The sequence below is a fragment of the Coregonus clupeaformis genome, chromosome 12 (genome assembly GCF_020615455.1).
Source record: "Coregonus clupeaformis isolate EN_2021a chromosome 12, ASM2061545v1, whole genome shotgun sequence".
NCBI classification, from domain to species: domain Eukaryota; kingdom Metazoa; phylum Chordata; class Actinopteri; order Salmoniformes; family Salmonidae; genus Coregonus; species Coregonus clupeaformis.
In genome coordinates this window covers 45818418-45842388 of record NC_059203.1, presented here as the reverse complement: position 1 = coordinate 45842388, position 23971 = coordinate 45818418, and the positions used below count along the sequence as shown (strand labels likewise).

At 41.2% G+C, this 23971-nt stretch overlaps 1 protein-coding gene across 2 annotated transcripts in view; it reads right to left on the bottom strand.

The window, feature by feature from the left end:
- Nucleotides 1–23971, bottom strand: part of LOC121578286 (contactin-4) — a 192648-nt gene that overhangs the window by 64967 nt on the left and 103710 nt on the right. For both annotated transcript variants that reach the window (XM_041892555.1, XM_041892556.1), the window contains exons 6-9: nt 16906–17109; nt 13537–13639; nt 13016–13200; nt 8976–9115 (exon numbers count right to left, since the gene is read on the bottom strand). In XM_041892555.1, coding sequence (XP_041748489.1) covers nt 8976–9115; nt 13016–13200; nt 13537–13639; nt 16906–17109 — 632 coding nt within the window. The remainder of the gene's footprint in view (nt 1–8975; nt 9116–13015; nt 13201–13536; nt 13640–16905; nt 17110–23971) is intronic.

Sequence of the window (23971 nt, the reverse complement as noted above, 5' to 3'; positions counted from 1 at the left end):
AAACGGCCCTATTACTAGGCTATTCAAAATAAAATACAAATTCATTATAACTGTAGTGAATTTGTGAGGTGAGTTTTAAAAGGATGATACTGTTTTGATGATTTATTTGATGTGATTTCCGATTGCATTTGCATTGATGGAATGGTTAGAGGGACTATAGAGCCCTGATTACCAGGCCATTAGCGACCTGATGGTCGTTAGCGAGTTGGGTACTACCAACGCATAAGAGGAGATTACCGTGACTAAACGGTCACGTAGAATTTGACTGCGGTCATGACTCATGACTGCCGGTGTGGCGGTAATATGGTCACCACAACAGCCCTACGGGTGACTCGATTGATGTCACAAACAAACGACTGTCATGGCGGTTTTTGAGATGCATTGCATTTGGTGTTTGATTATTGTCCATTTCGGCAGGTATGAGAAATGCATTTGAACTTTAGCTACTGACCAAACTTGGGAAGTTAGGTCACATTTTATTTGGATAGTCCCATATAGATGATCTACATATGGTCATACTATCAGCAAATTATCTGTTGATAAGCAACTGCTTGCTAAGGTTAAGGTTTGGTTTAGGTTTAGAATAAGGGTTAGGGTAAGGGTTAAGGTTAGGGCTAGGGCTAGGGCTAGGGTTAGGGTAAGGGTTAAGTTTAGGTTTAGGATAAGGATAAGGATAAGGGTTAAGGTTAGGGTTAGGGCTAGGGTTAGGGTTAGTAGATACTGTAGTTAGTTGGAATGTTGTTGACAGTTATTGAACATCTACTGAACTACTGATCTACAAACCATCTACTTGGGATTATCAAAATAAAGTGTTAACGGAAGTTATTAAAAAAATTAAGCCATTAAGCAGAAAAGGTCCCCATTGATTTACTGTAATGAATCACTACAAATTGTATATCTTCCCCGTTCCTGCTCTCCTTCCATCAGTGACCTTTAGTTATTAGATTGATGAAGCTGCACTATTTGATGGTGAAATTTCAAACAATGGAATCCCTCTGCTTGAGTCATCCATTACTAATCATCCCATTTATTATGTTCATATTAAGGAAATCCTACTCCATGGGAATGAATACTGTCAATGTCTAACCTTTTATCACAGATACTGTACACTCAGAGGCATCAGATACAGATGGTTCCCACATTTGTGGAGTCAAACTATCCATGTAAAATGATATCCCACTGGGCACAAACTGGTTGAATCAACGTTGTTTCCACGTCATTTCAATGAAATTACGTTGAACAAACGAGGAATAGACATTGAACCAACGTGGAATAGACGTTGAATTGACATCTGTACCGAGTGGGATGGTATGAAAATAATGCTTGCAAAAAGTGATAAAAATAACTGAATAAAAGTATCCCTCTTTCCTAGAGACAAACAGATGGTGGGGTAACTTTGTTACCTACTCTAGTTCTTTCTTTAACCAACTGAAAGAACAAATCATACCATTCCAGCAGACCTTGCAAAGGTTTTTAATCAAATGTGATGCCAATGACTAGACATATTGTTAATTATGCACAGCTGAAGGCAACCCTAATCTGCCTTTATGGGGAAAGGAAAGAGAGAGAGCCTGCTGCTGCTGTTTGGAGCACTGCCTCTTGAAACAATAAAATGAATCTGTGTCTCTCATTTCTACTACATAGATAACATTGAAGGATTGATCGATGCCGTCTGTTTTGTTTGTGAACATTTTGTATAATTAAGAAAATTAACATCAAGTCTGCTTATGCATTATGTCCAAGCTGTGCCTGAGTGCCCACCATCAATCTCCAGCAAATAACCTGGCTACATACTGTAGCACAGGGGACCTTGCGCGCTCCCATTCAAGGGTATTGAATAATATTTCCACAAAGCCATACCCTTATTGCCATTAATATGAGCCGAAACAAATAACTTTGCATTGCAGTCTACACTGTACAGTGTCTAGGTAGTGTTAAGCTCTCATTATTGTGCTCATGATAGGTAATTAGAGGGAGGCACATGGCTATAGTACAGGGGGTCTAGGAGGTATAGGATACACAGTAGTCAGTGTTTTTATAAGGGGCTGGCTAAAGCAGATCTAGGATGTGTTTAGGATGATGTCAGTGTGTTTATAAGGGGCTGGCTAAAGCAGATCTAGGATGTGTTTAGGATGATGTCAGTGTTTTTATAAGGGGCTGGCTAAAGCAGATCTAGGATGTGTTTAGGATGATGTCAGTGTGTTTATAAGGGGCTGGCTAAAGCAGATCTAGGATGTGTTTAGGATGATGTCAGTGTGTTTATAAGGGCTGGCTAAAGCAGATCTAGGATGTGTTTAGGATGATGTCAGTGTGTTTATAAGGGGCTGGCTAAAGCAGATCTAGGATGTGTTTAGGATGATGTCAGTGTGTTTATAAGGGGCTGGCTAAAGCAGATCTAGGATGTGTTTAGGATGATGTCAGTGTGTTTATAAGGGGCTGGCTAAAGCAGATCTAGGATGTGTTTAGGATGATGTCAGTGTGTTTATAAGGGGCTGGCTAAACCAGATCTAGGATGTGTTTAGGATGATGTCAGTGTGTTTATAAGGGGCTAACCTCCTTTTTCTCCGTTGGTGGTACAGGATTAATGACTCCACTCTGGGAAGAGAGATTTACCAGAAGATTACAGTGGGTCTTACATTATGGCGCTCTAAGACGTGCATAAAATTGTTAGCAGTTTGGTCTCTTAAAGGTAGACTCAGCGATATTACGTAGATTCAGAAAGTAAACAGCATAGTGGGTCAATTTCCGCAACAACTAAGAGCGATGAAGCGCGAGGCTCAACTTCTCAGCTGTTTTGGTGTCCTGGCTACCACGCTGTAACAGCGTGAAGCGAACCCGTGCACATGAGCAGATACTTTGTGTGACTGTGTGAGAGCGAAGTGTTGCATCTCGCTCATCTCAATATCTTCGGAGCTGCTTGTGTCAACGTCATTTCGGTGAACACAGTGCATTCGGCTAGTATTCAGACCCCTTAACTTTTTCCACATTTTGTTACGTTACAGCTTTATTCTAAAATTAATTAAATAAACGTTTTCCCTCATCAATCTACATACAATACCCCATAATTACATAAGTATTCAGACCCTTTGCTATGAGACTCGAAATTGAGCTCAAGTGCATCCTGTTTCCATTGATCATCCTTGAGATGTTTCTACAACTTGATTGGAGTCCACCTGTGGGAAATTCATTTGATTGGACATGATTTAGAAAGGCACACACCTGTCTATATAAGGTCCCACAGTTGACAATGCATGTCAGAGCAAAAACCAAGCCATGAGGTCGAAGGAATTGTCTGTAGAGCTCCGAGACAGGATTGTGTCGAGGCACAGATCTGGGTAAGGGTACCAAAAAATGTCTGCAGCATTGAAGGTCCCCAAGAACAGAGTGGCCTCCATCATTCTTAAATTGAAGAAGTTTGGAAGCACCAAGACCTCCTAGAACTTGCCGCCCGGCCAAACTGAGCAATCGGGGGAGAAGGGCCTTGGTCTGGGAGGTGACCAAAAACCCGATGGTCACTCTGACTGAGCTTCAGAGTTCCTCTGTGGAGATGGGAGAACCTTCCAGAAGGACAACCATCTCTGCAGCACTACACCAATCAGGTCTTTCTACGGAAGCCACTCCTTATTAAAAGGCACATGGCAGCCCGCTTGGAGTTTGCCAAAAGGCACCTAAAGGACTCTCAGACCATGAGAAACAAGATTCTCCGGTCTGATGAAACTAAGATTGAACTCTTTGGAATGAATGCCAAGCGTCACGTCTGGAGGAAACCTGGCACCATCCCTACAGTGAAGCATGCTGGTGGCAGCATCATGCTGTGGGAATGTTTTTCAGCAGCAGGGACTGGGAGAGTAGTCAGGATTTATGGAATTCTGAATGGAGCAAAGTACAGAGAGATCCTTCATGAAAACCTGCTCCAGAGCACTCAGGACCTCAGACTGGGGCGATGGTTCACCTTCCAACAGGACAAAGACCCTAAGCAAACAGTAGATCCGGGACAAGTCTCTGAATGTCCTTGAGTGGCCCAGCCAGAGCCCGGACTTGAACCTGATAGAACATATCTGGAGAGACCTGGAAATAGCTGTACAGCGACACTCCCCATCCAACCTGACAGAGCTTGAGAGGATCTGCAGAGAAGAATCGGAGAAACTCCCCAAATACAGGTGTGCCAAGCTTGTAGGATCATACCCAAGAAGACTCTAGGCTGTAATCGCTGCCAAAGGTGCTTCAACAAAGTACTGAGTAAAGGGTCTGAATACTTATGTAAATGTGATATTTCGGTTTATTTTATTTTATAAATTTGCTAAAATTTCAAAAAACCTGTTTTGGCTTTGTCATTATGGGGTATTGTGTGTAAATTGATGAGGGGGAAAAAAAACGATTTAATCAATTTTTGAATAAGGCTGTAACGTAACAAAATATGGAAAAAGTCAAGGGGTCTGAATACTTTCTGAATGCACTGTACCTTTAACAAACCAGAGCTTAGAAGACACTTTCAGGTTATTGTAAATCCTGTAAGATAAGTGGTGTTCTGGGGAACTAAACAGTTTAAAGCCATGCTCTGAGCAATAAAGGTGATATCTAGCCAAATTGTGTTCAGATTTCACCAGGGACTCATATACTGGGAAAGAGAGGTTAAACAAGCCAAGCGGGAGACACACTGCTTTGTCAATACAATGTTTACTACAGTAATTGAAGTTCATAAAACTATCTGCATTCGGTATGCTAGTGAAATTAGAATCATGTCTATTCAGCACAATGCATTTCTCTGTTGCATCCTCCTGAATCAGCCCCAATTCTGAGCATATACACCATTCACTCCACTGTGAGCTATATGCAGAACTAGGGTACTGGAACCTTTTGAAGTTTACCAGTAAACTACCAGAATTTTTGTAACTTTCAAGGAATATATGGCATTTTATCAGATGACATTTTAAAATAGAAATGTTGAATGACAAAACTGTAAAACATTATCCTAAATACAAACCATCAATTTAGTGAATACCATTGGTGTTTAATATGATGGTTTCAACATGAAATATCCTTTATATTTCTTTACACACTTTTTTTACTTTGTCAATATGTCTTTGTTGTAAATGTTTTGCTGCCAAACTGGAGGCAGTTGTGAAAAAATACAATAGTTGGAAGAGTTGCATATTCGTTTGAAAATAATGCCATTGTTAATTAGATGCTTTTTTTATTCAGCTATTTTCTCTTGAACCATATGGTCTATCCACTAGAAACGCATAGACAACATGAACACAGATATAACAAATTAATACTATATACAGCTCTGGAAAAAATTAACATCAGTAGAATGTATGACAGCCATTCCATTCCAGTGTCTATTGAATTCCAACACAGGCACACATCATTCTACTGAATTAGGTACAGATTAGGTGATCACGTGAACCAAATCTTATTTAACAAGGAAAAGTATAAAAACCACTGCTGTGGTCATCACTATCCTCTTGCAATAGGACCAGCTGGACGGCAAAAACAGTGCTAATAGTACCTCAAAAGTTATATTAATAAAAAAATAACTATTGACCATGCCAAAAGAGTTGAAAAGGAAAGTTTTGAGTGAGGAAAAGAAGGGTTCAATTCTGGCTTTACTGGCAAAGGGATACAGTGAGCGTCAGGTTGCTTCCATCCTTAAAATTTCAAAGAAGGCGGTTCATAAGAACAAGGTCAAGCAGCAGACATTGGGGACAACAAAGCTACAGACCGGCAGAGGGCGAAAACGACTCTCTACTGAACGGGATGACCGCCAACTAATTCTAATGTCACTCAACAACCGTAGGATGACATCAAGTGACCTACAAAAATAATGGCAAACGGCAGCTGGGGTGAAGTGCACAGTGAGGACGGTTCGATACAGGCTCCTAGGGGCGGGGCTGAAGTTGTGCAAAGCTAGAAAAAAGCCCTTCATCAATGAGAAGCAAAGAAGAGCCAGGCTGAGGTTTGCAAAAGACCATAAGGATTGGACCGTAGAGGACTGGAGTAAGGTCATCTTCTCTGATGAGTCCAATTTTCAGCTTTGCCCAACACCTCGTCGTCTATTGGTTAGACGGAGACCTGGAGAGTCCTACAAGCCACAGTGTCTCGCACCCACTGTGAAATTTGGCGGAGGATCGGTGATGATCTGGGGGTGCTTCAGCAAGGCTGAAATCGGGCAGATTTGTCTTTGTGAAGGACGCATGAATCAAGCCACGTACAAGGTTGTCCTGGAAGAAAACTTGCTTCCTTTTGCTCTGACATTGTTCCCCAACTCTGAGGATAGGTTTTTCCAGCAGGACAATGCGCCATTCCACACAGCCAGGTCAATCAAGGTGTGGATGGAGGACCACCAGATCAAGACCCTGTCATGGCCAGTCCAATCTCCAGACCTGAACCCCATTGAAAACATCTGGAATGTGATCAAGAGGAAGATGGATGGTCACAAGCCATCAAACAAAGCCGAGCTGCTTGAATTCTTGCGCCAGGAGTGGCATGAAGTCACCCAACATCAATGTGAAAGACTGGTGGAGAGCATGCCAAGACGCATGAAAGCTGTGATTGAAAATCAGGGTTATTCCACCAAATTTTGATTTCTGAACTCTTCCTAAATTAAAACATTAGTACTGTGTTGTTTAAAAATTAACATTAACTTATTTTCTTTGCATTATTCGAGGTCTGACAATACTGCATCTTTTTTGTTATTTTGACCAGTTGTCATTTTCTGCAAATAAATGCTCTAAATGAAAATATTTTTATTTGTAATTTTGGAGAAATGTTGTCAGTAGTTTATAGAATAAAACAAAAATGTTATTTTTACCCAAACACATACCTATAAATAGTAAAACCAGAGAAACTGATAATTTTGCAGTGGTCTCTTTATTTTTTCCAGAGCTGTATATTCAGTACCAGTCAAAAGTTTGGACACACCAAGGGTTTTTCATAATTTTTCACTATTTTCTACATTGTAGAATAATAGTGAAGACATCAACACTATGAAATAACACATATAGAATCATGTAGTAACCAAAAAAGTGTTAAACAAATCAAAATATATTTTAGATTTTAGATTCTTCTAAGTAGCCAACTTTTGCATTGATGACAGCTTTGCACACTCTTGGCATTCTCTCAACCAGCTTCATGAGGAATGCTTTTCCAACAGTGTCTTGAAGGAGTTCCCGCATATGCTGAGCAGTTGTTGGCTGCTTTTCCTTCACTCTGCGGTCCAACTCATCCCAAACCATCTCAATTGGGTTGAGGTCGGGTGATTGTGGAGACCAGGTCATCTGATGCAGCACTCCATCACTCGCCTTCTTGGTCAAATAACCCTTACACAGTCTGGAGGTGTGTTTTGGGTCATTGTCCTGTTGAAAAACAAATGATAATCCCACTAAGCCCAAACCAGATGAGATGGTGTATCGCTGCAGAATGCTGTGGTAGCCATGCTGGTTAAGTGTGCCTTGAATTCTAAATAAATCACAGACAATGTCAACAGCAAAGCATCCCCACACCATCACACCTCCTCCATGGGAACCACACATGCAGGAATCATCAGTTCACCTAATTTGCGTCTCACAAAGATACGGTGGTTGGAACCAAAAATCTCACATTTGGACTCATCAGACCAAAGGACAGATTTCCACCGGTCTAATGTCCATTGTTCGTGTTTCTTGGCCTAAGCAAGTCTCTTCTTCTTATTGGTGTCCTTTAGTAGTGGTTTCTTTGCAGCAATTCGACCATGAAGGCCTGATTCACACAGTCTCCTCTGAACAGTTTATGTTGAGATGTGTCTGTTACTTGAACTCTGTGAAGCATTTATTTGGGCTGCAATCTGAGGTGCAGCAGAGGTAACTCTGGGTCTTCCTGTGGCGGTCCTCATGAGAGACAGGTTCATCATAACGCTTGATGGTTTTTACCACTGCACTTGAAGAAACTTTCAAAGATCTTGACATTTTCCGGATTGACTGACCTTCATGTCTAAAGTAATGATGCTTATTTGAGCTGTTCATGCCATAATATGGACTTGGTCTTTTACCAAATAGGGCTATCTTCTGTATACCACCCCTACCTTGTAACAACACAACTGATTGGCTGAAACGCATTAAGAAGGAAAGAAATTCCACAAATTAATTTTAACAAGGCACACCTGTTAATTGAAATGCATTCCAGGTGACTACCTCATGAAGCTGGTTGAGAGTGTGCAAAGCTGTCATCAAGGCAAAGGGTGGCTGTAAGGGTAGGGGTGAGGTGTGACCCAGGTGCGGTGCAGGATATACAGTAGGCAGTAGGCAGAGATTGTGAAACAAGGATCTTTACTGGTGGTCCCAAAGCCAAAATACAAAATAACGGACTTATCACGATAAAATAAAGAAATACTACCTAAGACTGAAACAAATAACGAAACAGGGAGAACACTTCTCAAGTACCTGTACATAGATCTCCGATCAGACACTGAGTAGTACTGCTGGACATAGAGAAACTAGCAGAGAGAATTGAATAAGGGAACATAGGGAAGTGAGGGCATAAATACACAGGTGAACCGATAGACACAGGTGAAACCAATAGGATGATGATTAGTCCCGACTGTGAGTGAGGAGGTGCTTAAGGTTGTCGGAGGATGACACCTAATGGGTCGCTCCGGAACTGCGTCCCTTTCCTGTAACAGGCGGCTACTTTGAAGAATCTCAAACATAAAATATATTTTAATTTGTTTAACACTTTTTTGGTTACTACATGATTCCATATCTGTTATTTGTCTTCACTATTATTCTACAATGTAGAAAATAGTAAAAATTAAGAAAAACCCTTGAATGAGTAGGTGTGTCCAAACTTTGGACTGGTACTGAATATATATCAAATGTTATTCGAGTATAAATGAACAAAATGTTACCATAGATTGCCATAGATTAACTTTTAATTACCAAAGATTACAGTAACTTTGGTAAATTACCAGTAGCTTTGCAACCCTATGTAGAACTAACCTCCAGTGACTCCAGGTTCTCTCCGTTCTTCATCCACCTATATGAGGGCTTGGGCTTTCCAGTGGCCTTGCATTCCCACACCAGAGAGTCGTCAATGGGCTTCTGTACATCCTGGGGTTTCTCTATCAGATGTGGAGGGGCTGCATGGTCAAAACAACATGGCCATGAATTAGAACATTGTCATACAGATCACATTTCTCGCAGCTAGCCTATACTCCTATACTGGTTCTCTGTAGCTCAACTGGTAGAGCACGGCGCTTGTAATGCCAGGGTAGTGGGTTTGATCCCCGGGACCACCCATACACAAAACATTTATGCACGCCTGACTGTAAGTCGCTTTGGATAAAAGCGTCTGCTAAATGGCATATTATTTATTATTATTCCTCCTCATGAAATCACAGACAGTTGATCCGGCACTGAAATTAAAATGAGTTACCTATTGTTGCAAATTGACCTTGTGCTTGGACATAAGTAGAAACAAAAAATACAGTAGATGGCATAAATGATACATGACTATCCTATTGTTAGGTTCATTATGTGTGCTGCTGAGACAGTGAACAAAACAATCCAGATGTATTAGTGTATACATGGGTGGTATAGTACATTGCCATGAAATACCTCTCCCAAAACCATTCAAGTAAATTATGTTGGAATTATACAGGAGCTTTATTGATTCCTACAGTAGCTTCCAAGTAACTCATGACTGGTTAACGAATTAGCAAGGGGGGAAATGAGGAACATAAACCTCCAGATTTACTATCCTCGTAACTATCCATGTTGTGGATGATGTGTAGGTCAGTCCGCCATCATCCTCTATCACACCAGGTCATTGTTACGACAAGAGTAATGGCACACTATACATTTCCATTATGCAGCACCTGACTAATGCCATACTCCCCGACTGACCTTTGAGGTGACTTCTCTGTAATAGTACATACAAATCCAACTCTAATTGGGTTCCTGCTTCAGCTTAGCTTGCTTCCAAGAAATTCGAGATGAAACAGTGAGAAATCCAATAGTAATTGCAAATGTATCCTTATCCCTCCTGTGTGTATTTGATGTGATGCATGTGTCTGAGAGAGAAGAGAGAGAGAGCGAGAGAGAGAGAAGAGAGTGACTGAAAGAGAGAGAGAGAGAGAGAGAGAGAGAATAGAGAGAGAGAGAGAGAGAGAGACATAGGGAAAACAGAAAAAGAGAGAGCTTGTGTGTTTGTGTGGTCTGTGGGTCTGTGGGTCTGTGTGTGTGTCTGGGTATTAAGAGGTTAGCCAGTGTGTGTTTTGGACAGAAGTGCCCCTAGACAAGATAGCAGAGAGAGAGAGAGAGAGAGAGAGAGAGAGAGAGAGAGAGAGAGAGAGAGAGAGAGAGAGAGAGAGAGAGAGAGAGAGAGAGAGAGAGGTACTCTGAGACTCCATTATCACCAGTCATTTAGCATCACATCCATGCCAGTGCAATCTTAGAGAGAAGCCTAGTGGCCATGCTCCACCCTCTCCACCTCCCAGGACCCCATTGTTGTTGTTGTTTTTTAGCCCACTGTCACTCCATCCCTCAGCCACTGTGAACGTATCGACGCTCAGTCACAGACCACCAAATGAAAGAGGGCAGCCCATTCCTAGCTGCATCAGGCCCAGTGTGCACACAATCAGCCCAAACATTTCAAATCAACCAGCTAAAGCAAAGAGGGAGATAGGCGATAGGGGAATCAAAGTAAAACTGGCATGGGGTTTTGATATTCATGGCATTATCTTGGGATACTGCTTACTTAGGAAAGTATTAAATATACTGCAGAGTTAAATTGTTGATTAAAATAGAGAAACCAATGGCAGTCCATATGCATAATTAGTTGTATTTAATTAGTATGTAGGCTACCTTTTGGATGAAGTTAAAATAGAATAATGTGCAACATTTCCCCATTTTATCCCAAAATGCTCTCTCCAATCAAGACTAAAACAACAGATATTCATTTGAATGTAGCTTTGACTGACATGAAAAGATAATTACCATTCACCTTGTGAAAACACAAGACGTGCAGAACCCAATTAAAGCATTAACATCTAACTACTAATGACACAGTGATCAGTAGAAACTCAGAGTCAAATAATGCCTTCAGCTCTTTCCTAGGCAGAAAGCTGAGGCTTTCACCACTTTGTGACTGCAGGTTGTAACAATGTACACGAGATTCCCTGATTCTCACACACTGCTGACAAATGTCTCAAAGGCTTAATTCCAAGGGACTTCAAAATAAGATTACAGATAGATTTTTATCACCTGGAGAGAGAGAGAGAGAGAGAGAGAGAGAGAGAGAGAGAGAGAGAGAGAGAGAGAGGAGAGAGAGAGAGACGAGAGAGAGACGAGAGAGAGACGAGAGAGAGAGTAAGTGAGAAAGCACATCAAAAGAGGGCAGACCTGCTGCGAATACGGACAAATCATCCCCCATAGCTCACAGCCACAGCAACGCTGCTGCTGGGTTCCATTACTGAGAGGTGCAGGGAGCTATGAGGCAGGCACCTTGTAAATAATGACAAATTGTTTAATGCAGAGAATGAGTTATTCCTGATAACTGACCGAGCCTGACTTATGCACCACAGGAGGCAGGGCAGGGGGATGTGAAACCAATTGAAGGAGAGAGCTTCAGTTGAATTTGGAAAAGATAACATAAATATTTACCCACACTAAAATAGATGGTCTGTATGGAAGTATGACTGTTGGTTATCATCTGCTGTGCAGTTTTTTTTTAACCTCATTTTATTATACATACCGCTATACTGTATATCGTTGCAACTACCATAGCAAACATACTTCCATGTCATTAGTCCAGCCAGCCATGTTTCTTTCAAGTCTTTTCCAGCATCTGTTAGTGATCCACATTGTGTTGAATATAAAAAATTAAACAACAAGTGTAATAAAACACTCAGGGAGCCCGACAAGCTATTCTTGTAAATGGGTCCTTAGGCATGCAGCAGAGAAAGACTCCAGAAGGGAGAGATACATCTCAGTGGTACGGCTAGCCTACAGGTACTTACTTAATAGGAGGATGTCTTGTATGAACAATACTATCATATGACTACTAGAGAACAACGGAAGGTCACGACCCTTCATTTGACTGTCCATAGTACCACTGATAGAGCCTGTGGTCTTTCTCTAGATACAAACACCGCTGCTCTGTAAAAATAATGTTAGAATACGGATTAAACATATGCTGGAGTTAATAATGACTACTATTGGCATTAATAGGGAAAGGAAAAGCATGCTTGTAGCAGTGTTGAGGGGAACTACTTAATATTTCCTCTTTACTTGAAACGTCCTGAATAGACAGTGATGTTTTGATGACTTTACATCAATAATTATGAGGAAAGTCCACAAATAATACATGCATAGATGACAATGACAGCAAATCCAAAACACACATATTCAGCCGAAGGGCTTAAAGTAGATCTGAATTAAACAGACATGAATAGAACTAATAACCAATGTCCCAACTACTACATTACATTTGCCATTTAGCAAACGGTTAAGTGCTTTGCTCAAGCGCACATCAGATGTTGTTCACCTTGTCAGCTCAGGAATTCAAACCAGCAACCTTTAAGTTACTGGCCCAACACTCTAACCACTAGACTACCACTCCTCTTCCTCTTCATCCAGACGCTGCACTGCAGGTTATTCCTGTGGAATATGTGGCCCTGGTCTAAATATACAGTAGTATATTTAAGAGCTTTGATCTCCAGTCAAGTTGGATGTCAATCATGATGCCATCTGGTGGAACCCAATACAAGGTCACGTCCAAGGTCTCCTCCTCATTCACATCATCACTGCTTTAATCTGGATCAAAATATTAAAGGCATATTGGCCGCTGGGGCTTTAAACATTTGGGATGCGCTGTTAAAACGATGCTCCTCCCATGCAAAGTGGCGGAGCCACAGTTGATTACCAATGGCTGTGTTTTAAACCCAGTTAGTTGTCCCTTTGATGCCTCTCAGTCGAAGCGAAACTGACACATGTAGCCTTCGCTGGTTCAAATATTAATGTGGTTCAGGATCACCTACCGTAGAAAGAGAGTTTTCCTTTTACAGTGTTCCTCCCTCTGGAGTTCTCTGCCACACACTCGTATGTGCCCGCGTCTTCCTGCTGGAAATAGGGGATTTCCAGAACGCCACTGGCTTTCCTCACGTCCACCTTCCTAGAAAAGGGGATTCCGTCCATTCTCCTCCAGTTTATGGAGGGGACAGGGCTGGAAAAAGAGTAATGCAGAAAGGTAGAGAATCCTTGTAGCATGTTCATTTTACAAACACAAATAATTGTAACATCGCCACTGTACTTAACCTATATGGATTCAGTGGATTAGACAGAAAAGAGACATGTAGGGAATACATAATTCAGCTAGTGAACCAGGAGGAGTCTCACACGGCCCCAACTCTACCAGAATTCTCAGATGCGCAGCCCGGCCTCAATCAGAGGATGGTTGGAGGCATGCAGTGAAACATGAAAAATATCACGCTGTTTGTTAATAACCTTCTGCTTTTCATGTATTTGTGTGCCTGTTTAATCAAGCCCAGAGCATACTTACTTTCCTAATGCAAAACACTCCAGTTTCACTGTCGATCCTTTGGCTACATGGACAATCTCTGGAAACTGAACTTCAATCTTTGGCTCGTATTCACCCATTATACCTGAGGAAAGAAATTCACAACCAATTACAAGAAAGCAAAAAAAACTACAACAACATGGAAACTGCTGATATGTTGTTTCCTATATATGTTCTATAAGCGATTACAATCATACATCTGAGAAGTGGTTCTTTTGGAACACCACTAACAGGTTTTCTCATTGCTGCTGGTATTCTTTATCTGCAATCCTCTATGACATTTCCAAAGGTTTTTCAGCCCAAATGAGCTCTTGATTTTGTGAGGCAAGTGTTATCTGGATGGTTCCCTGACTGACTGTGAAAGCTCATTCTGATCCGTATCTCTATTTTCTAATACAGCCAGGTAGCCAAGGGCCTATCAGCCATGGTAAATGAGACCGCTGGTCGAGGCTCTAATGGTCTTATACCCAGGGATTCAATTGGGCTGGGTCCGAGACCCGCCACCTTTGATCCAAATGAGAGCCAGGCGGAGCTGAGATCCGGTACCTTTGGTTATGCAAATATTTTCCACAGCCAACAACACGAGTAAGCAACAGCAGAATCAGACAACCCCATAGTAGAATAGTTTAGCTATTCAATTGTCAGCCTGTCGTACTCTATGCGAGAAAATTATATTCATCTCGAGGAATATTATTCATTAAATCAGTTAATTATTATATAATATAGAAAATGTACATATTTATTTTAATATAGACTAGCTCAAACATGACTAATCATTGAAAATTGCACCCTATTTTGAAAGTGGGGATGCAGATGCTCCGTTTGCTCCATTACTCAGGTGCCTATGAGCATCATCACGTATAGAAAATATAAATAAAATAAAATCATTGAATTTGGCCATACTGCTATTAGCCCATAGAAACACCTTGAGTAACAGATTCATGCATGGAAAAGCAGACAGTCAAAAAATTAATGAAAAGGAATTATGTCTCGTGACACTTGTGGAGGTCGTAGAGCAAAACGGAGAACACCATCGTGTTTAACCACTTCTCATACCATAACATTTAGGAGGGGACACATGCTAATGTGACCTGTGTGACTGGAGGGTTCATTATTGGCATCTCATTGTCACACCAGTAGGTTTGGTGCATTGGTAAAAACAATAAGTTAGAAATTAAATACAAATAATCATACCTTCTCATGCAGCATCCAACAAAATAGCATGCACTAGAAGTAGTGATTCCAGACTAGCAGAGATCCACTGTCGCGGAAACATAACCCTCAAATGCTCCTACTGCTTCTGCAGAGTGTTTTATCTAAACAATTCCCACCTGATTGCTTAGATACAGTTAGTGTAATGTACAGTAATTCTGCTATACTACCCATGGCAATATTTGATGATACGTAGGCTGACTACACACACAGTAAACATTTCCCCTGATTCAATCAATTACAGTTGTCTTAAAGACCATATTCAATAGGGAGGCTTCGTTTACTCATGTTCATATCTAAGAGGGATGAATTACGTAGTAATAGTAGTTTTCATGCTATCATACTGTACTGTAGTTTACTGTAGATATGGTTCACAATCAGTAGATGAAATGTCAAGAGTATGAAAAACTTCAATACTTTACCATGAATAGATCCTACATATCAGAATTGTATCCCTGCATAGTGTTAAACATTAGTTAGAGAACTAATTATTCCTGGAAAGCCAACAATTAGATCACTCTCAGACAAATGACCTTTCCATTGGAGAGCCTTTGATAAGGCCAGCCTGAAGCACCACCATCATTGGCTAGTGGGCTATCTTAAAGTTGCAAAGAAACAGCTAATTAACCTTTGGAATTAATTTGTATTCCTTAAAGGCCCAGTGCAGTCAAAAACGTGATTTACCTGTGTTTTATACACTCAGTGGACAGTTTATTCGGTACACCACACCGTTCACAAAAATGGTTCGCTCATACAGACAGTGAGTCATGTGGCCATGGCTTGCTATATAAAGCAGGTTGACAGGCATCGAGGCATTCAGCTACTATTCGATTGAACATTAGAATGGCCAAAACGAGTGACCTAAGCGACTTTGAGAGTGGTATGGTCGTCGGTGCCAGGCGCGGCGGTTCCAGTATCTCAGAAACGGCCGGCCTCCTGGGCTTTTCACGCATGACAGTGTCTAGGGTTTACCGGGTATGGTGCGACAAACAAAAACATCCAGTCAGCGGCAGTTATGTGGGCGAAAACAGCTCATTGATGAAAGGTTGAAAGAGAATGGCTAGAACGTGCAAGCTAACAGGTAGGCCACAAACAGGCAAATAACAGCGCAGTATAACAGTGGTTTTCAGAAAGGTTTCTCGGAACACACAACTCATCGGTCCTTGTCACGGATGGGCTATTTCAGCAATCGACCACACCGGGTTCCACTCCTATCAGCTAAAAACAAGAAGAAGCGGCTCCAGTGGGCACGCGATCGCCAACACTGGACAATTGATGGCAGGATTTGGCGTAAACAGCATGAGTCCATGGCCCCATCCTGCCTGGTGTCAACGGTACAGGCTGGTGGCGGTGGTGTAATGGTGTGGGGAATGTTTTTCTGGCACACGTTAGGTCCCTTGATACAAATTGAGCAAGAATTCAGGCTGTTCTGGAGGCAAAGGGGGGTCTGACCCGGTACTAGATGAGTGTATATATTTCCACACTATGACATTGTGAAATGTGAAATTGTGAAAATGGTGATAACGCCCTTTTAGTGTAAGTGCTGTTTGAAAAGAGCACCTGAAACTTCAGCTTGTTTTGGTGGGATGGAGTTTTGGGCTTCCATGGTGACATCACTGTGTGGTAAATTAGTTAATAGACCAATAAAAAAGAGAGTCCCAAACTCTGCCAATAACAGCTAATTGACAGTTTTCCTCTCCCCACTCAGATCACTCCTTGACAGTCCTAGCAAAATAGTTGCTTGAGAAATTGTTCTTTGCTACAAAGCTATTTTTGTTTGTTTTTGACCATTTTAATTGAAAACAATCACAGAAAATATACTTCATTATCCAGAAATGATTTGATATTGAGATAAAAACGGCTGCATTGGACCTTTAAAATCACTGTCCTATTTTTCTGTTTCCTACAACAAGTTTGTTCACAAGTTTGTTCAGAGCTTTCATTCCAACTGTTCAGGCCTCAGTTTGAAACCAATGAACAAATACCAGTTAATCAATTCAATTACAATTTGTTTATCTCATATTCAAATGTGATGATATTGATCACATTAAACAGCACAATGGCCAGAAAAGGAACACATAAAATAGGATAAATACTGTTTGATAGGGTGGCAGTAGTTGTTGTAGAACTGGATCTCACCATCACTGCGCAGCACCAGAGGAGTGGGCGGGCCTTGGACCCTGGTCTTGGTGACAGTGTTGGTCACCACACAGGTGTAGTTGCCCACATCAGAAGGCTCCACTTTAGCGATGTATAGATTCCCAGTCTCCTGGGAGATAAAGCGACGTGTGTCCTGCTTCACAAATGAGGGGTACTCATTAAAAATCCAAGAGAACGTCAGATCTGTGGAAAAAGGATAAAAAATGTGTGAGATCAAATCAAACTAAAACTACACAGGGGTTACAGGGTCACGTTGACTCTCCTTCTTATTAAAATAATATCATGGGAGAATACAGAAAATACCAGATTTGTCCAGGTTTGTCTGACTGAAGTTGATTTGATGGTGTAGCAGGTGTGTGGTGTTGTGGTTCAATCACCACAGAGCTACACACTTGGGTGAAAATTAATGATGGTCCAAGTGTGAGGAGTTACGAGGTGCTGTAATTATCTGGACACATTTCAAAATGAATATTGTTTGTGTGGCAGGGTTTCTTCTGTAAACAAACATTTCATTTTGACAAAATCTGAGGAGACTTTGTAGTTAATACAAGGCTTCAAGATTAGATGAATGTTTAATTTCACAGTGAAAACCAACTCCAACAGTAACCATACAATTTGTAAATAAATATGTTAAGAATGACGGACCTGACAGCCTAGTTAGTAGGGTTTTGTTTTTGTAGCACACAGTTGGACTGTAACGTGACCAAAAATACTTGATAAATTGTACGTTAAGTAAGCTTTAAAATAACTAATTACCACAATGGTAAAAATAACAGCACGACATACAGTATACAGTACATTTGTAGGATCACAGAGCAAGCCAGGATCTCAGATCTTCTATGATTCTCAGGATAACGAGCGTCCTGTTGGCTGGTAACTGTCAAGTGGGTAATCTCTCTAGTCATCTTTGTGGTATGATTCTTTCAAAAATAACAAAACACACGTTCTGAAGAGTGACCTTTGAGAAAGACACTTTATTTTGCTATTTGTCTGCAGAGTCAATTACTTTCTGTGCTCAGAGACTTGGGCTCCTCAGGCCAAAAGGATTCACAGAGGACTACAAAACCTGAATTTGTTATTAATTTGTACACGTGACTGAGACAACTGAAATACTGCACATTCTTTGTTCTGTATCTTTTGTAATGCTTTGTGTTAATCCAAGCTCACTGCTTTGTGTTAATCCAAGCTCACTGCTCACAATCCAAGCTCACTGTTCCCACCAGGATTTTGAACGTTGTTTCATCATCATCATCATCATCCACATCATCATCATCATCATCATCATCTGATTTAAAAGGTATGTCAAATCAGATGTGATCCTGTTAAACATATTGCAGTACCCTACAACGAAACCAGAGAACCAGAGCCAGTGTAAGACACATCATGATTTGTGACAGTTTGATCTCAGCTGGAGTGCTTATCAATGCATTGCTTTCAACGCTAGCTTTCTGTTGCTGAGTTCTCCTTTGAAGAAATTATTATTTCTGAATGTTCTGACATTCTAATCAATGAGTTTTCCAGGCCTTCTAATTGACAGGCATGTACATACCTTTTCCCTGCTGAGCCTAATCAAACCCATTCACTTGTTAGGTGGCTGGAAATTAAACAAAACAGTCATGGAGGATACCTCCCTTACCCTTTCTAACTGTCTGGTAATTTATCAGCTTGATCACAGTTAGGAGCAGGTATAGGCTACAGCCTGAATCAGAGCAGGCCAATCAGCCTATTCAAAAGGGTCCTGAGTGTATAGACCAGTGGTCTAACAGCGGTCCAACATTTCTGTAGAAAAGCCAACGATAAAGACTTGCACTCCTTTTAGTTTTATATTCGTGCTGCACTGTTGGCAGTAGGTGCACTTGATTCAGAAGTCCTACGCACCGGGTAAGCAATGTACTCCCATTTTGAACCATTTAATTTGTCTGAATCGAGGGCCCCTACTGCGCTGGCCAATTGGATAGCTCAAATCACTGTGCCTACAGAGCTTCCAAGAATACAGCAAAGAGCTGCTGTTTTCATGTTCATGTTAAAGTTTTTATTCAGCACCGTCAACACTGTTTTTATCCAACACTATTGCAAAAAATACAATGCGCTTCTCCGTACTTCAACTTGCGCTGCAGCTGCAATGAATGAGTAGCCAAGTGTATCGATAGCCCTGCATTTTTATTATTATTAGCAGCTCATCGTGTCTATTTTAATATCAAGGAATATTTCACTTTCTCAGATCATAGGAACAACATGAATTTGTGCATGAGGCAGATGCGGTGCGACTGGAGTTTGGCCATCAGGTGGAAGACGGTGTCCCCTCTCTCTGGTCAGTCTCTCTGGAGGAAAGGAAGAAGAGAGCAGGGACTGTGAGGCGGACCCTCTGCTGCTCTCTCCTCCCTGCACTGAGACTAATGCCGTGTTCAAAACAACTGGGAATTCGGAAATCTCCGACTTCCAAAAAAAATTGATCCGACCGGGAAAAATCGGTCATCCAAGTCGGAATTCCAAGTCGGAAACTCAGGCATCTTTCTAGAGCTCTGACTTTCCGACCTGAAGATCACTGACATCATGATTTTACCCCAAAAAAAATGTTTTTGGGGGGGGGTTCACAGTTGTCTTAAAAGCACCATGTCCATCAGATGCAGGTACCATCAGTCCAGTCAAATAAAAAATGCTAATTATTTCAATTTATGCTCCGCAGTGCCTTAAGTTTACTACTCATATGTTACATGGTGACTACAGTATGGGTAAATAATGTCAGAGCAAGAACATGTAATGATCATTCAGTGTTAAACAAGATTAGGAAACATGACTGAAAAATATTATCAGAAAAGGTAATTGGTTATTGTAGGTAGAGGATAATGCATTTGCATAATGTAACAGAGGGCTTTTGACTTAAAATTAAACTTACAATTTAGATGTCAGACTTAGCATTTAGAAAATACATTCAGATGGGGGCCTAAATCAATATTTACTTTCTTAAAGCATCAATAATTCTGCCATAATATAAACCAGGGATGGGCAACTTTGATGGGGTGCGGGCCACAACAAATCTGAACTCATAATGGGGGGCCGCAGTGGCGCACGGCTCTGCCTACCGACACCCCACCTTGCGAGCAAAACATTTTAGCGGAGAGAGTTCATTTCCTGCAATTCTACAGATTTTGCCAGGGGCGTAGAGAAAATGTTGCGGTTTTAAAGCAAGAATGCCGCAAATGTACACATTTTGCCATAGGGCGGAGAGAAATGTTTGCAGTTTTTAATATGATATCTGAGTGAGAGTGACTAACAAAATCAATGGGAGGGGCGCCCGGTCGGTAATTCGACTAGATAGACTAACTTGCCACTCTAAAAAAATTTAGCTGACATGGGCTAATTGAGTGACTGTCAGTGACTGCCATAACAAGAGAAAAACTGTTGATGCACAACCATATTTCAAAATTGCACCTTGGTTAGTCTACTATTCTAACTCTGAACAGTAAGTTGAGATCCCGACTGAGTCCCAACTGTTAGTGAAGCGGAGGTGAGGAGCGGCGCCCAACGTGGTGAAAAGAATAGCAGCACATATTTTGATGTTCTATCACGTGTGCAATGATGTCAGAGAGAAAACAAACAGTGTTTGTTGTTTACAGTAACTTCTTTGTTGTTGTAATATCGCAAACAGACGTGGCAGTTTCACCATTAAGCTTTAATAATATGAATAAGACAGGCCTGACAGCCACCACACCCATGCAACTGACTAATTGCATTATCATGTTTAGGTTCAACAAACAAAACGACAAACACAGATCCCAAAAGTGTGTTTTACCTACAGAAAGAAAAAAGATTAACAATAAGCTCCAAGTATTGTATTGTTTATACGCTGAACAATTTCTAATGATTTTGACCATGTGTAAGGTTATGAATGCTAGATAGATAAAGCAATCTGTAAAGTGTGGGCAAATTCTTCAAGGCTGTTGCTAAAAGATGCTACATTTGAGTAGAGAGGAGTTTCCACTTTGAGGAGTCCCCCGAGAGGCTTGTCAGATGCTGACAAAATATAGTGCGGTGTGTGTCTAGACTGCTGGGGTGGCACAATGTTTTGGAAAAGTCACAATGAAATAAGGAGATCCACAAAAACGGAGAAACCAGCAAGTATGTCATAAATGATTTGTGAAAATTTTAGAATTATGTAGGAAGACGGAGGCACTAAGAAATTCTCCAAAGTAAAATCTGCCATACTTTAAGATGACACCGCTGTCTCGTAGGTTTCCACTACAGATTGAGCATACAATGTACAGTCAGGGAAAAAAGTATTTGATCCCCTGCTGATTTTGTACGTTTGCCCACTGACAAAGACATGATCAGTCTATAATTTTAATGGTAGATTTATTTGAACAGTGAGAGACAGAATAACAACAAAAAAATCCAGAAAAACGCATGTCAAAAATGTTATAAATTGATTTGCATTTTAATGAGGGAAATAAGTATTTGACACCTCTGCAAAACATGACTTAGTACTTGGTGGCAAAACCCTTGTTGGCAATCACAGAGGTCAGACGTTTCTTGTAGTTGGCCACCAGGTTTGCACACATCTCAGGAGGGATTTTGTCCCACTCCTCTTTGCAGATCTTCTCCAAGTCATTAAGGTTTCGAGGCTGACGTTTGGCAACTTAACCTTCAGCTCCCTCCACAGATTTTCTATGGGATTAAGGTCTGGAGACTGGCTAGGCCACTCCAGGACCTTAATGTGCTTCGTCTTGAGCCACTCCTTTGTTGCCTTGGCCGTGTGTTTTGGGTCGTTGTCATGCTGGAATACCCATCCACGACCCATTTTCAATGCCCTGGCTGAGGGAAGGAGGTTCTCACCCAAGATTTGACGGTACATGGCCCCGTCCATCGTCCCTTTGATGCAGTGAAGTTGTCCTGTCCCCTTAGCAGAAAAACACCCCCAAAGCATAATGATTCCACCTCCATGTTTGACGGTGGGGATGGTGTTCTTGGGGTCATAGGCAGCATTCCTCCTCCTCCAAACACGTCAAGTTGAGTTGATGCCAAAGTGCTCGATTTTGGACTCATCTGACCACAACACTTTCACCCAGTTCTTCTCTGAATCATTCAGATGTTCATTGGCAAACTTCAGACGGGCATGTATATGTGCTTTCTTGAGCAGGGGGACCTTGCGGGCGCTGCAGGATTTCAGTCCTTCATGGCGTAGTGTGTTACCAATTGTTTTCTTGGTGACTATGGTCCCAGCTGCCTTGAGATCATTGACAAGATCCTCCCATGTAGTTCTGGGCTGATTCCTCACCGTTCTCATGATCATTGCAACTCCACGAGGTGAGATCTTGCATGGAGCCCCAGGCCGAGGGAGATTGACAGTTCTTTTGTGTTTCTTCCATTTGCGAATAATCACACCAACTGTTGTCACCTTCTCACCAAGCTGCATGGCGATGGTCTTGTAGCCCATTCCAGCCTTGTGTAGGTCTACAATCTTGTCCCTGACATCCTTGGAGAGCTCTTTGGTCTTGGCCATGGTGGAGAGTTTGGAATCTGAATGATTGATTGCTTCTGTGGACAGGTGCCTTTTATACAGGTAACAAGCTGAGATTAGGAGCACTCCCTTTAAGAGTGTGCTCCTAATCTCAGCTCGTTACCTGTATAAAAGACAACTGGGAGACAGAAATCTTTCTGATTGAGAGGGGGTCAAATACTTATTTCCCTCATTAAAATGCAAATCAATTTATAACATTTTGGACATGCGTTTTTCTGGATTTTTTTGTTGTTATTCTGTCTCTCACTGTTCAAGTAAACCTACCATTAAAATTATAGACTGATAATTTATTTGTCAGTGGGCAAACGTACAAAATCAGCAGGGGATCAAATAATTTTTTCCCTCACTGTATTTCTGTCACACAGAGAAAATAACATACTGTATGACTGAAAGTAAGATTTTAAAAAGGGTTTGTTTTACATATAACATATTTGGTAAAATTAGTTAGTCAATGTATAGACTCACTCCATTAGCCCAAGCAAACTTGACAAACACAATAGCACATCCAATCACAATGAAACATCTTTCATAACATAACTGTGCATCATTACATTTTTCGCCAAACACAAAAATCACCATGACAGAAATACAAATAATATTGTTTATTTATCATCAAAGCGCTAGTGCAACAGTGTAATTATTCCCTTCAATGGGCTTCCAGATAACAGAATATAAACAGGCCTTAATGACAAATGATTGGAAATGCTTATACAAGCATTCCTTTATGTGTCTAGTGGTGTCAGTGTTCTGAGCCAACAATTAAAACCCAACCAGCCTCTTGGCTTTGTTCAAAGTAACCAACGTGATTAATAGAGTGGCTTGCGAAAATATTTTGACATTTTTCCTATTTTGTTGCCTTACAACCTGGAATTGAAATGTATTTTTTGGGGGTTTGTATCATTTGATTTACACAACATGCCTACCACTTTGAAGATGCAAAATATTTTTTGTGTGTGAAACAAACAAGAAATAATCAAAAAAACTGAAAACTTGAGCATGCATAACTATTCACCCCCCCCAAAGTCAATACTTTGTAGAGCCACCTTTTGCAGCAATTACAGCTGCAAGTATCTTGGGGTATGTCTCTCTAAGCTTGGCACATCTAGCCACTGAGATTTTTGCCCCTTCTTCAAGGCAAAACTGCTCCAGCTCCTTCAAGTTGGATGGGTACCGCTGGTGTGCAGCAATCTTTAAGTCATACCACAGATTCTCAATTGGATTGAGGTCTGGGCTTTGACTAGGCCATTCCAATACATTTACATGTTTCCCCTTAAACCACTTGATTTTGCTTTAGCAGCATGCTTAGGGTCATTGTCCTGCTGGAAGGTGAACCTCCGTCCCAGTGTCAAATCTCTGGAAGAATGAAACAGGTTTCCCTCAAGAATTACCCTGTATTTGGCGCAATCCATCATTCCTTCAATTCTGAACAGTTTCCCAGTCCTTGGGGTGATGTTCTTGGGGTGATGAGAGGTTTTGGGTTTGCGCCAGACATAGCGTTTTCCTTGATGGCCAAAAATATCAATTTTA